Below are 12,816 nucleotides of genomic sequence, written 5' to 3'. Positions count from 1 at the left end.
TCCATTGTTTTTCTACGTGAACGTGAGCTACACTGACTAGTTTGACCATTGCACTTGCATCTTCTGTCTTTTTCAGCATCTCTCGCATTACACAATATTCTAAAAATCCAGAACTCAAATTCATTCCACTACCCTGCGCCTCACGTTTTTTAAAACAAAAAACATTTTCTGTGTGAATGGCCCCTTAGTGTACATGGTTAAGGCTGCAGGCTTTATAATTTAAACAGAACATATATCATACCAACAAACTCTGGTGTTCCAAAAATGTTTTTAAATTCAACCCCTTCAGCAATCTTGTGGGCCAAGCCAAAATCAATGAGTTTGATCCGGGGAAGTGGGGCGTTCTTATCCAGAAGCATGATGTTTTCAGGCTGCAAACCGGAAAATAAATTACACACACAGGAGAACACCCACACTCATATGCACACAAAGACACACTGTTCTACTGACAGAGAATTATTCAATGTTCCACATCTGTCAACGCGAATATGCAGTACTGTAATAATCTGGGCAGTGTTATGAGACCAGTGGGTGTACTGTACCTTTAGGTCAAAATGAGCAATATTCCTTGTGTGCAAATAGTGAACTCCTTCTAGAATCTGTTTAATAAACTGTGTGGCTTCCTCCTCACTTAAAGACTCTTTCTGTGCCAGAAAGTCGAAAAGCTCTCCTCCAGACACCCTACAAAAATACATAATCTCTTCTCAATAAGGATAGGCAGGTGAACAATGATTATGCACATAAAAAAATATCCAAGCATAAACTCATACAATAATGAAATCATTTGTATCAGCATTAATACAAGCTTAACTCACAACTCCAAAATCAGCACCACATCTGTCTTGTTCTCATACACATCATGTAGCATGACAATATTGGGATGGTGTATCTGCTGGAGGATGTTGACCTCTCGCTCAATCTCTTCTCGGAGCACACCTCGTCGGCTAGCATTACTCTGACGCTTCTTTATGAACTTAGCTGCAAAATCCCGGCCTGAGCTCTTTTCCTGACACTGCTTAACAATTGCAAATTGTCCACTGAAAGACACATGATAACAATTTCATATTATAAATATAATTAAATAACCATACACAAAAGCATATTTAAAGGTATATATCTAAGGTTTTCTGATTTCTTGTAAAGATTTTCAGATTTTAAACTACACTGTGAATTCACAGCAGTCTTAAACCCACAATATATAATTTTTCACAGCTAGAGGTCGCTTATTCTCAAACCAAAGCTGTAGATTGATGACGCCTGGATTTCACGGAACTTGAATTATGACGCAGGCGACCACTTCCACTTCTGCAGGCCATACACTGTTTTATCATATTAGATACATTATTTGAGTGTGTTGAAAGTTATGTTATAATGCTACTCTGTGCCTCTGCTTGGCAGCTATGTAACACTTGTTACACACTGACTGCAGTAAGCTAGATTGATATTAGGCATGGTAAAACGAGTAAATCATTAAAACGAGATTTAAATAAGACTAACTGTGTTGAGCTATACAACAATGATTTGTTTTCTGTTGATGTATTTGTCTAAACAGTTGCTCACCTGTCTAAAAAAAATTGAGAGTCCTGGACTGATAGAAATTGCTTATTTCTCTGGATTTAAAGCGGGGGTGAAACACTCAGTTTCAGTCAATCTCATGTCAATCTTGAGTACCTATAGAGTAGTATTGCATCCTTCGTATCTCCGAAAAGTCTTTAGTTTTATTATATTTGTAAAAGAAATATAGGCTGTACCGAGTCTTTCCGGAAAAAACCGAGCCCCTGGAGGCGTATCGTGTGGGCGGAGCTAAAGAATGATGAATGCGCAAAGCGGTGACGTCCTCAAGCGTGGAGAAACCCTTGCTATCGATCTCAGCTAATAGATATGATCCATTGATCCAGAATCTAATTCGGAGGCTGAAATAGAAACAGCAACAGCAGGACGTCCGTCTCTGTGGTATGTACTGTCAACATTTGTCTTTACTCTCAGTTTATGAGGACATGATTCGGTTTATGGACTATTGTATGAGACTAGACCTTAGAAGTAGCAAGCAAAACGGTTTTGCACGTCAGACTAGTCTAACGTTATACAGAGAACAACAATGGAGTCCGTTAGCGCCTTTGAATGACGAAGCACGCGATCGTGTCGTTTACTGATGTTTACTCACGCGACGATAAGCAACAGCACAGACATTTGAAGGAGTTTTACTCACCGGCTGCTTCCAAAGCAGGACCGAACCTTTATCGCTGGGACGGCTCCGTCAAAAACACACTTCTTGGAGTGTGGAGATCCACTTTGCGATGTGACTGAAGCATTTCTGCGTTCAAATCGGTTCAAATGCAGCGCTGCCTTCCCGGAATGCTGTGCTGAAGCGTTGAAGTCGCTTAATGTCAAAGTGGAGGAATGAAGTGGAGCGCGGCGCGGACTATAACCGACATTAGTGTTCACGGACGACTGGATCTGCACCTGAGTGTTTACGGCGTGCATTTCCTCTCTCCCTCTAGTCACGCGCGCACACACCCTACCGGGAGAAGAGCCCGTACGGCCCATACAAGGACCTTCCGATCTATTAACGTCAAGACGAGCCATACTCTAAAAAAACTCTCTGAAACTTGTGAGAAACCGGAAGGAGTATTTTTGACACAGAAATACTCCATCAAACTGTCACGTTACAGACAAAGGAAATGGTGCGAGGACTCAAGTGCAGAAAAGGATATATATTTATAACAAATAAAACATAAATACAAAACAAACACCCACGAGGGGGCAAAACACATAATAGAACATAAACTAAAACTCAAAACATACCAACAGAAGTCACTGGGGGAACGGGAGACGCAGACATTACACAAGGATCCAACACAGACTGACAAACACAAGGAGATTATAAAGGGAACAAACAAGGCAGATAATGAGGGAGAACAGGTGGGGCAAATTAACCAATAATCAGATAACAAGGGGGAGGGAACTGACAGGGACACGAGCACATGCTCAACATAACAAAACCCACAAGTGCACACACTACAGGACAGGCATGTGACATTACCCCCTCCTTAAGGAGCGGCTACCAGACGCTCCACTAGGGACGGGAGGGACAGACCCGGGCGGGACGGGAGGGACAGACCCGGGCGGGACGGGAGGGACAGACCCGGGAGGGACGGGAGGGACAGACCCGGGAGGGACGGGAGGGACAGACCAGGGAGGGAGGGGAGGGACAGACCAGGGAGGGACGGGAGGGACAGACCAGGGAGGGACGGGAGGGACAGACCAGGGAGGGACGGGAGGGACAGACCAGGGGGGCACGGGAGGGACAGACCAGGGGGGCACGGGAGGGACAGACCAGGGGGGCACGGGAGGGACAGACCAGGGGGGCACGGGAGGGACAGACAAAGAAGGTACAGACAAGGGAGGGGTAAACAAGGGAGGAACGAGGAAAACAAAAAGTTCAGGAGGCCATGGTGGCCCACAAAGTTCGAATGGCCAGGGCGGCCCACCGAGTTCGGGAGGCCCACCAAGTTCAAGCGGCCGGGGCGGCCCATAGAGTTCAGGCAGCCAGGGCAGTGCGGGTAGAGCAGGACGCCAGGGAGGCGCGGTGAGAGCAGGGTGCCAGAGAGGCGCGGTGAGTGCAGGGGGCGCCAGGGAGGCGCGGTGAGAGCAGGACGCTTTAGTGGCGCGGTGAGAGCAGGACGCCTCAGCGGCGCACGGAGAGCAGGACGCCTCAGCGGCGCACGGAGAGCAGGACGCCTCAGCGGCGCACGGAGAGCAGGACGCCTCAGCGGCGCACGGAGAGCAGGACGCCTCAGCGGCGCACGGAGAGCAGGACGCCTCAGCGGCGCACGGAGAGCAGGACGCCTCAGCGGCGCACGGAGAGCAGGACGCCTCAGCGGCGCACGGAGAGCAGGACGCCTCAGCGGCGCACGGAGAGCAGGACGCCTCAGCGGCGCACGGAGAGCAGGACGCCTCAGCGGCGCACGGAGAGCAGGACGCCTCAGCGGCGCACGGAGAGCAGGACGCCTCAGCGGCGCACGGAGAGCAGGACGCCTCAGCGGCGCACGGAGAGCAGGACGCCTCAGCGGCGCACGGAGAGCAGGACGCCTCAGCGGCGCACGGAGAGCAGGACGCCTCAGCGGCGCACGGAGAGCAGGACGCCTCTGCGGCGCACGGAGAGCAGGACGCCTCAGCGGCGCACGGAGAGCAGGACGCCTCAGCGGCGCACGGAGAGCAGGACGCCTCAGCGGCGCACGGAGAGCAGGACGCCTCAGCGGCGCACGGAGAGCAGGACGCCTCAGCGGCGCACGGAGAGCAGGACGCCTCAGCGGCGCACGGAGAGCAGGACGCCTCAGCGGCGCACGGAGAGCAGGACGCCTCAGCGGCGCACGGAGAGCAGGACGCCTCAGCGGCGCACGGAGAGCAGGACGCCTCAGCGGCGCACGGAGAGCAGGACGCCTCAGCGGCGCACGGAGAGCAGGACGCCTCAGCGGCGCACGGAGAGCAGGACGCCTCAGCGGCGCACGGAGAGCAGGACGCCTCAGCGGCGCACGGAGAGCAGGACGCCTCAGCGGCGCACGGAGAGCAGGACGCCTCAGCGGCGCAGGGAGAGCAGGGCGCCTCAGCGGCGCAGGGAGAGCAGGGCGCCTCAGCGGCGCAGGGAGAGCAGGGCGCCTCAGCGGCGCAGGGAGAGCAGGGCGCCTCAGCGGCGCAGGCAGGGCGTTGGGGAAACTTCTCCAGTCCAGCAGTATCCACCGGCACTGGGACCACCGGAATACGATCTGCTGGCATTGGGACCACCGGAACATGATCTGCCGGAACTGGGACCACCGGAACATGATCCACCGGCACAGGGACCACCGGAACACGATCCACCGGCACAGGGACCACCGGAACACGATCCGCCGGAACTGAGACCACCGGCACACGATCCACCGGAACTGGGACCACCGGAACTGCCTCCGGGGCTTCGGATAAAGCCCTGTGCTCCTTCCACGCATGCAGGACTGCCACCACAAAGCATCCCATCACAGCCCTCCAGGCCGTTTCCGGACTCGGGACCACCGGAACGGAGTCCACCGGCACAGGGACCACCGGAACACGATCCACCGGCACAGGGACCACCGGAACACGATCCACCGGCACAGGGACCACCGGAACACGATCCACCGGCACAGGGACCACCGAAACACGATCCACCGGCACAGGGACCACCGGAACACGATCCACCGGCACAGGGACCACCGGAACACGATCCACCGGCACAGGGACCACCGGAGCACGATCCACCGGCACAGGGACCACCGGAGCACGATCCACCGGCACAGGGACTACCGGAGCACGATCCACCGGCAAAGGGACCATCGGAGCACGATCCACCGGCACAGGGACCACCGGAACACGATCCACCGGCACCGGGACCACCGGCACAGGGTCCACCGGAAGTGGATCCATAGGTACCACCGGACTCCGGAGAGGGGCCCTCCTCCGCTGTCCAATGAAATAATCCACAGTCACCTCGAATGTTGCCCCCTCCAGTGCCCTCATTACAGTCCAATCGAATGGTTTGTCGAGGGCATAATTGAAGAGCTCCTTAAGAGTTTCATCTCTGTATCCCAGTCCCTCTGCAGCCCTCTTAAACTCCTGTGCAAATTCCCTCAGATCAGTTCCTTGTTGCCGCATAGCTCTAAGGGAGCTAAACTGGACTATACGGTCCCAGAGGGGACAGGAGATAGCAGAGGGAGGGGATTGCGGTGACCTCTTTCTCCGCTGAGTCCTCATATTGGTTGGATCCTTCTGTCACGTTACAGACAAAGGAAATGGTGCGAGGACTCAAGTGCAGAAAAGGATATATATTTATAACAAATAAAACATAAATACAAAACAAACACCCACGAGGGGGCAAAACACATAATAGAACATAAACTAAAACTCAAAACATACCAACAGAAGTCACTAGGGGAACGGGAGACGCAGACATTACACAAGGATCCAACACAGACTGACAAACACAAGGAGATTATAAAGGGAACAAACAAGGCAGATAATGAGGGAGAACAGGTGGGGCAAATTAACCAATAATCAGATAACAAGGGGGAGGGAACTGACAGGGACACGAGCACATGCTCAACATAACAAAACCCACAAGTGCACACACTACAGGACAGGCATGTGACACAAACGTCCAACATTCGTTTTTGAAACTTTGTCTATGTTTAGGATGGGAATCCAAGTCTTTAACAGTGTAAAAAGCTCAGTATGCATGAAACAGCATTTCACCCCCCCTTTAAACATTCTTGGAAACGTTTGGGATAATGTAAGTACACAAGTCAACAACATATATAACATTGTTCTAGTGGTTATGGGATATTTTAATCCAAAAATCGTACATATTGTGCCTTTAAATTAAGACTTAAAGGTATAGTTCACCAAAAAATGAAAATGACACCCTCATGTCATTGAAAAACCCGTAAGACCTTTGTTCACCTTCGGAACTCAAATTAAAATATTTTGATGAAATCCGAGAGCTCTCAGGCCCCTCCATAGACATCTATGTAATTAACACTTTCAATGTCCAGAAAGGTATTAAAGGCATTGTAAAAATAATCCATGTGATTCCAGTACTTCAACCTTAATTTTATCAAACGAAAAACTATATTCCGACTTAAAAATCTGACTTTATTTAAGAATTTCGTTCTAGCAATTCTGAATTTCATCTCCAATGCTGAGAGCTCTTGGATTTCATCAGAAATATATTAATTTGTGTTCCAAAGATGAACGGAGGTCTTACACAGGTTTGGAATGACATGAGGGTGAGTAATTAATGACAGAAATTTCATTTTTGGGTGAACTAATCCTTTAATACAAGCAATACACCATAAAGCAACGTGTGAGTGTCAAGGAAACATGGGATATTAAATATAATATTTATTATTAAAATCTTTTTAGCCAAATGTTATTATTAAAATCTACTAGCCAAATGTATACATATTATGAATAACATTTAATGAACAAGTATTAACATGTAACATATAACATTATTATTAGACTATTATGTACAGCAGATTGTACTTGTTATATTTCATATCAGGACTCAATAACAATGCAGCTTTAATCTCTGATTTTCACTAGCACTGTGCTGGGATGAGGGGTGGGACCGGGTGGGACGAATGACTAAATGACCCCACCCCCATGATTGAAACTTAATGTGTATCATCATGCAGTATATTGCAGCAATTAGCAAGTAAATCAATAAAACACCAAGTAAACAGCAACATTTTTACCTTCCAAGTTCCTCTCCAATCTCATAGAAATTCTCAACCTGCTGCTGCTTGAACACAGCCATTGTGATCTTGTTAAAAAACAACAAAACGCTTCTTAGATTGACTGGATTTAACAAAAAGTACACACAAAAATCTACAAATATTTAAAGGAATATACAAATGATCATAATATACTATACAATAAAGCTGATCATACATATAGTTTGTTGTGACCTAAATATTTCATTCATGATGGAGAGACAAATTTAGATCTTACTCAAGTGTGCAAGATAAGGATAAGGCCTCAACTATATTGAGCCTAAAATGTATCCAAGGAAAATAGATGTAGCCTATAGAATGGAAAATGAAACAACAAACTCATAAATGCAAATTGGAAGAAAAATATATTTTGACAGGTATTTTCTGACTTACAAGACGTAGGCCTACCTCCCATGCTTTTATCATTTATGTGCCTACATTCTGAAGGTATGGCATGTCTTGACAAAGAAGCATTTTTACCTGACAAACGTGATTTTATATCGGTCACACTAAATTCGGTAGGTCTGACTCTGACCGTCACCGGATACCTTAAAAAGGCCTAGCCTATACTGCAGCTACCTACTCCTTTGCTTTTAGGATTTCGAAAATATAGGCTACATAAAGTTACACAAGCACGAGCGATACAACTAATTTAAATATCCCAGTCACTCCCGCACAACGGTAAACTATAAGGGCTATCTTTTAAAATTGCATATAAAATCAGTAGTAGTCTACAAGCACAAGACATGTAGCCTACCTGTTATCGCCAACAAATAGTGACGTTCTGAATCCTTTCATGCGCTCACGCGTCTTTCACAGAGCTCCAGGAAAGCGCACGAGTGAGTCCCAGCAGAGTGATTCTAAAAGTGGACACGCCACCTGTTGAACTCGTGCATGAGCGTAAAAACGTCAACACACTGACAGGCTTGTTCCATGGCTAAAAAAATAACCCAACATAAAGGATTTTTCTGAATTATAAGTCGTTATCTGCTCGTTTAATCGCAATGTCGCTGACTGCGGTCAGTTTCAGTCCGTTACCTTGTCTCACTCATCTCTTCTGTTTACTGCTTCTGGCTTGTGGGTATAATTTTTAACATGTGACAAATAGTTGATTTAGTTCTTGTTGGAGTAATGAACCACTTGCAAATAGGCTACTTAAATAAACAATAACTGCAATAATCATGTCAAACTTTTAAACAACATTTCATCACGTGTGTATACATTTGATTTCATGGCCTATCAAAAATATTTAAATAAATTCAAAAAAGTTGGTCTCAGTTATGCTTGTTCGTGGTTGATAGTTTTTCTCCCATGATGATCTCCTGCATGTGAATTTTGATTTATTAAAAAGCAGCCATCCCCCTGACATTTTTTTAAATTCAATCTAAAACACACAATATAGATTTAATTATTATTTAGTAGCCTAGATATGGAAATGGAGCGTAATATTAAAACACTTTGAAATGCAATGGCCAAGATATTAATAATAATAATAATAATAATAATAATAGTGTAACACTTTATTTTACATGTAACAGCATAATTACATACAACTAACCCTAATCCTACCCTAATGCTAAGTACATGTTGTTATTTAATATTACTAAGTACACAGTAATAATGACACATTAAAATACTATATACTAAAATACTATAATGCAAACTATTTCACACTTGTATTGTGAAACACAAGTGACATCTAATTATAATACTAATTTTTCATTTTCCCAGTTGAACACATTCACTTATGTATTAATACTGTATAGTCTATGCAAATGTGCAGTGGTTGATCTAGTTCCTGATCTAATCTAGTTATTTATAAAGACTGCAACTCTGGCGGAAGAACCGTCCAAAGATAGTGCAATGAAATCACACTAGTAAGCTGTTATTGGCTAGGCAGATAATTAACTCAAACAATAGAACCTTTTACACTTGAAAGATCATACATTTACGTATGAGGAAACCATAGGCAAATGAAGTGTGCCAGTCTTCCTGGCGCAGTAAATGAGTGATGAATGTTTGAAAATGGAAAGTCTGGCTTATTGGATGTGTGCACTGTGCAGTGCGTTTGTGAGGAGCTCACAATGGAGCAAATAGAAGTGGCTATGTACCAGAAGATGCAGATATCTGACAGATTAAATGAGAAGCAGGAGGAAAGAATGGAGGGAGATCTCACCACGGACAGAAGACAGAGGGAGCCCATCCTTAAGTGGTTTGTGGAGACTCAGGCTGAGCTCATCCTGTGTGATGGACGTTTCCCACCATGGTTCCAGGGCTTCATCTCCAGGCAGTAAGAACTAATAAGAGATAAGAGCAGTAACCATTTCAGAATGAACGTATACTGTTTATATTTGGGTGCAGGGTACTGAGATAAAATGTTTATGATTGTATATTAAGGTAGTTGCACTGATGCACTTGTATAACTGTTGATGTTTGCAGCGAAGCAGAAGATCAGCTCAGAGACAAGAATGATGGTTGCTTCCTTATCAGACTCAGCGAAAAAGCCAGTGGATATATTCTTTCATACAAGTAAGAATAAAGATTTCTCTGGTTTAAAAATGATGGTTTAAAAAATGTAAATATCTAAATGAACAGTAACTATGCAATGTAATTCTGCATTCTTTCAGTTCTTTCTTGGTTCATGTTAACTATAGCTTACAAACTTCTTTAACAGAGGACAGGATCGTTGTCGCCATTTTGTCATAAATCAAACCAAGACTGGCCTGTTCATCGTTTCTGGTGATTCCACCACACATAACAGTCTCACAGAGCTGATCAATCACTTTAAAACCACACCAATCCAGCCTTTTGGAGAGTACCTGACTTCGCACAGCACAGAGATGGATTCTGTAGGAGAGGTAGAGAGTCAACCATTTTTTGCATTCTTTTTAAAGGTGCACTCAGTAATTATTTCTTATTTATAAAGAAACTTTTACCTATACTGGGTAAACACTGCCTGATCTGTTGGCGATTTGATTTCGCCCTGCAACTCAGTCTGGAAACCTGTACATTCATTTCTACTGCTTCTGTCACACTTTTGCGGGAACCAATCACAGACTGGCTTTTCCGCCTGGCGTGCTATTGGCGGGTTTAACATGATGACAGATGGGTCTTTGGCATTGATCACGCCTCTTGTGGTCTGATTGGATGACGGACTATCCAATTGCATACAGAGTAATTTGAATAATGCTCATTAATCACGCCTCTTGTGCAGTAGAAAATACTCCCCGGACAATGTTCAATTTTAAACTGAGCTTGGTTTGGTGATAACCAGACACTTTTACCTAAAGAAATTTATATATTTAAAAACTATGTTTAAAATCAAGTTATTGCACATTAGATCAGTAGCTTTAATCTTAAGATAATTTATTTTAGCATCTGGTGTTGGGCATATTGGCCAGCACAACATAAACCAAAAATTACAAAGTGCCTCTTTAAATAGGCTACATAAAAACATAGAGAATACTAGCATGTTAAGAAGTGTTTTACAATGTACTTTTGCGTTTCTTTCTTATAGGACGCCACAAATGATCTTTATGATGTGGTTAAAAATAAGCCCTGGGTTAATTCAGGAGTGAGCGTTAAGGCTCTAAGAAGTTTATGGGAACAAACTAGCAATGTCCCGTATAGCACGCCTCCTGTTCTGCATTCTAAAAGTGGCCGGAAACTCAAAACCTCCACCTCTATTGACAGAGACAGCCTGTCACAGGTAACCTGCTTCATTGGTTCTCTGGTAACCATTGCTAATTCAAGGGAGTACATTTAAAAAGTAAATAAATAAATCAAGTTAATGCACATTAGATCAGTAAATAAAATGAAAAAAATAAAATGAATTATTTTTATATATATATATATACAATTCATGTATGTACTGTATGACTTTGATCAATAGGGTGTCATTAGCAACATTCCACCTGGGCCAAAGAAAAATGCACCACTTCGGAATTCCTTAAGTGCTGGTTTTCCTGGTAAACATCTTTCACATGAACAACCCAGCTTTTCAGAATCAAGGACATCTGAAAGGTCAGGTGGAGACGAGAGTGTAAATGGCAGAAGTGATATCATGGACACTGAGGGCTACAACTCTCAGTTAAAGTCTCCAACCTCTAACTCATGTAATCTTATGCCCTCCACCCCTCAACAACCTCCTTTACCTCCACCTAAAACAGCCCCCTGCTCTTACGCTGTCCTTGATCTTAAAAAACTCCATACTGGAGCTGGCAGAGTACCACAAATTGACCAAGTAGCCCTACAGCCCAATCCACTCTACCAGGCCTCATCTGTGGTACAATCGGAGCAGAAGGACCAGCCAGGGCTAGTGTATGACAACCGTGCAAAACCCATTTGTAACATCCTTTTAGCAGAAAATACCTACCAAGACATACCTGAACAACGTGCCAATGACACCTATGAACATGTGGCTGAAAGCAACACCTATGAGGACATTCGAATGACAGACAGCAATACATATGCAAGTTTGGATGAGATGCAGCCACACACACAGAACATCTTGGAGAAGAAGGTAAGATCTGATATAATTACAAACAAATATACATAATTTCTGCATTGATTTGTATTGAAATTGTTGTTTTTAACAGAATCATAAGTGGTGGAAACTTCGTCTGGAGAACAAGAAGTTCTAGTCATCATAGTATTGGAAGAAAGGGCAGTTTTGCTACACATTTAAGTTCAGAATCATAAAGTCATAATATTCATATTGGTGTGTGAAATGTACATAACTTCAGTACAGTTTGGCTTCCACAGTTACAAAATCCAGTAACACTTTAGGGGAAACACATATCACAATTAACTATGACTTTTGCCTCATTAAACTCCTAATTTACCTATTAATATTTAGGTAGTTGTTATGTTACGCTATTGGGTATTAAGGGATGTAGAATAAGATCATGCACAATAAGGCATTGTTATGTGCTTTATAAGTACTAATAAACAGCCACTATCCTACACCTTAGAAGAGTAGAAGGTTACTCCAAAGAACCTTTTATGCTAAAAAAAGGTTCTATAATGACAAGAAAGAACCCTTTGGCCCTTAAAAATGGTTCTATATAGAACCTTCTAGGGGTTCCAAATATGTAGGGCCGATAGAACCTTTTAAGGTTTTTTATGGAAGCTTTTCTTCTAAGAGTGTAGTAATATGCATACTAATAAAAAACTAGTTAAGAGTGAGAATTGAACGCTGAAATAAAATGTTACCCAAAAACCTAAACACTGTTAATGCAAATACAATGGTATTTTTGTGATAAAACATGTTTTGAAATAGTATTTGAATACCTGCTCTGATTATATATTGTTGCATTTCCTGCTGTTTTATGTTTTCCCAGGACTTCATTTTTCTACTTAATGGTAGATTATGTGTGAACAGCCTGTCTCATTTCTGTAAACACAATCCAGTGACTCCACACTGTTTGTATGATAGTCTTTGTCTACACGTTTTAATCCATAACACTGCACAGCATAACTGAATAAAGGGATAATATACAGTAAATGCTCTGTATGAAGTTAGTATTGA

At 44.2% G+C, this 12,816-nt stretch overlaps 2 protein-coding genes across 2 annotated transcripts in view; one reads left to right on the top strand and one right to left on the bottom strand.

The window, feature by feature from the left end:
- The window catches only part of dapk2a (death-associated protein kinase 2a), a 29,332-nt gene extending 21,073 nt beyond the window's left edge, over positions 1-8,259 (bottom strand). Inside the window, exons 1-5 of the mRNA XM_067442473.1 lie at positions 8,044-8,259; positions 7,269-7,336; positions 816-1,037; positions 543-681; positions 242-371 (exon numbers count right to left, since the gene is read on the bottom strand). Of these exons, the coding sequence (XP_067298574.1) occupies positions 242-371; positions 543-681; positions 816-1,037; positions 7,269-7,330 (553 nt within the window). The 5' untranslated portion in view covers positions 7,331-7,336; positions 8,044-8,259. The remainder of the gene's footprint in view (positions 1-241; positions 372-542; positions 682-815; positions 1,038-7,268; positions 7,337-8,043) is intronic.
- Positions 8,260-9,309: 1,050 nt separating this feature from the next.
- sh2d7 (SH2 domain containing 7) lies at positions 9,310-12,816 on the top strand. Its single transcript, XM_067451065.1, has 6 exons — positions 9,310-9,576; positions 9,726-9,815; positions 9,961-10,144; positions 10,804-10,995; positions 11,179-11,808; positions 11,885-12,816. Exons 1-6 carry the CDS (start codon positions 9,371-9,373, stop codon positions 11,927-11,929), a joined length of 1,347 nt encoding a protein of 448 aa, XP_067307166.1. The 5' UTR covers positions 9,310-9,370; the 3' UTR covers positions 11,930-12,816.

The sequence above is a fragment of the Pseudorasbora parva genome, chromosome 1 (assembly GCF_024679245.1).
Source record: "Pseudorasbora parva isolate DD20220531a chromosome 1, ASM2467924v1, whole genome shotgun sequence".
In the NCBI taxonomy this organism is placed as follows: domain Eukaryota; kingdom Metazoa; phylum Chordata; class Actinopteri; order Cypriniformes; family Gobionidae; genus Pseudorasbora; species Pseudorasbora parva.
This window is presented reverse-complemented; position numbering and strand designations above follow the sequence as displayed.

Excerpts from the sequence above, each read along its gene's own strand:
- sh2d7 (XM_067451065.1), top strand. The coding sequence starts at position 9,371 with ATGGAGCAAATAGAAGTGGCTATGTACCAGAAGATGCAGATATCTGAC. Across the intron at positions 9,816-9,960 it reads GGATATATTCTTTCATACAA|AGGACAGGATCGTTGTCGCC; the intron begins GTAAGAATAAAG and ends CTTCTTTAACAG. Across the intron at positions 11,809-11,884 it reads AGAACATCTTGGAGAAGAAG|AATCATAAGTGGTGGAAACT; the intron begins GTAAGATCTGAT and ends TGTTTTTAACAG.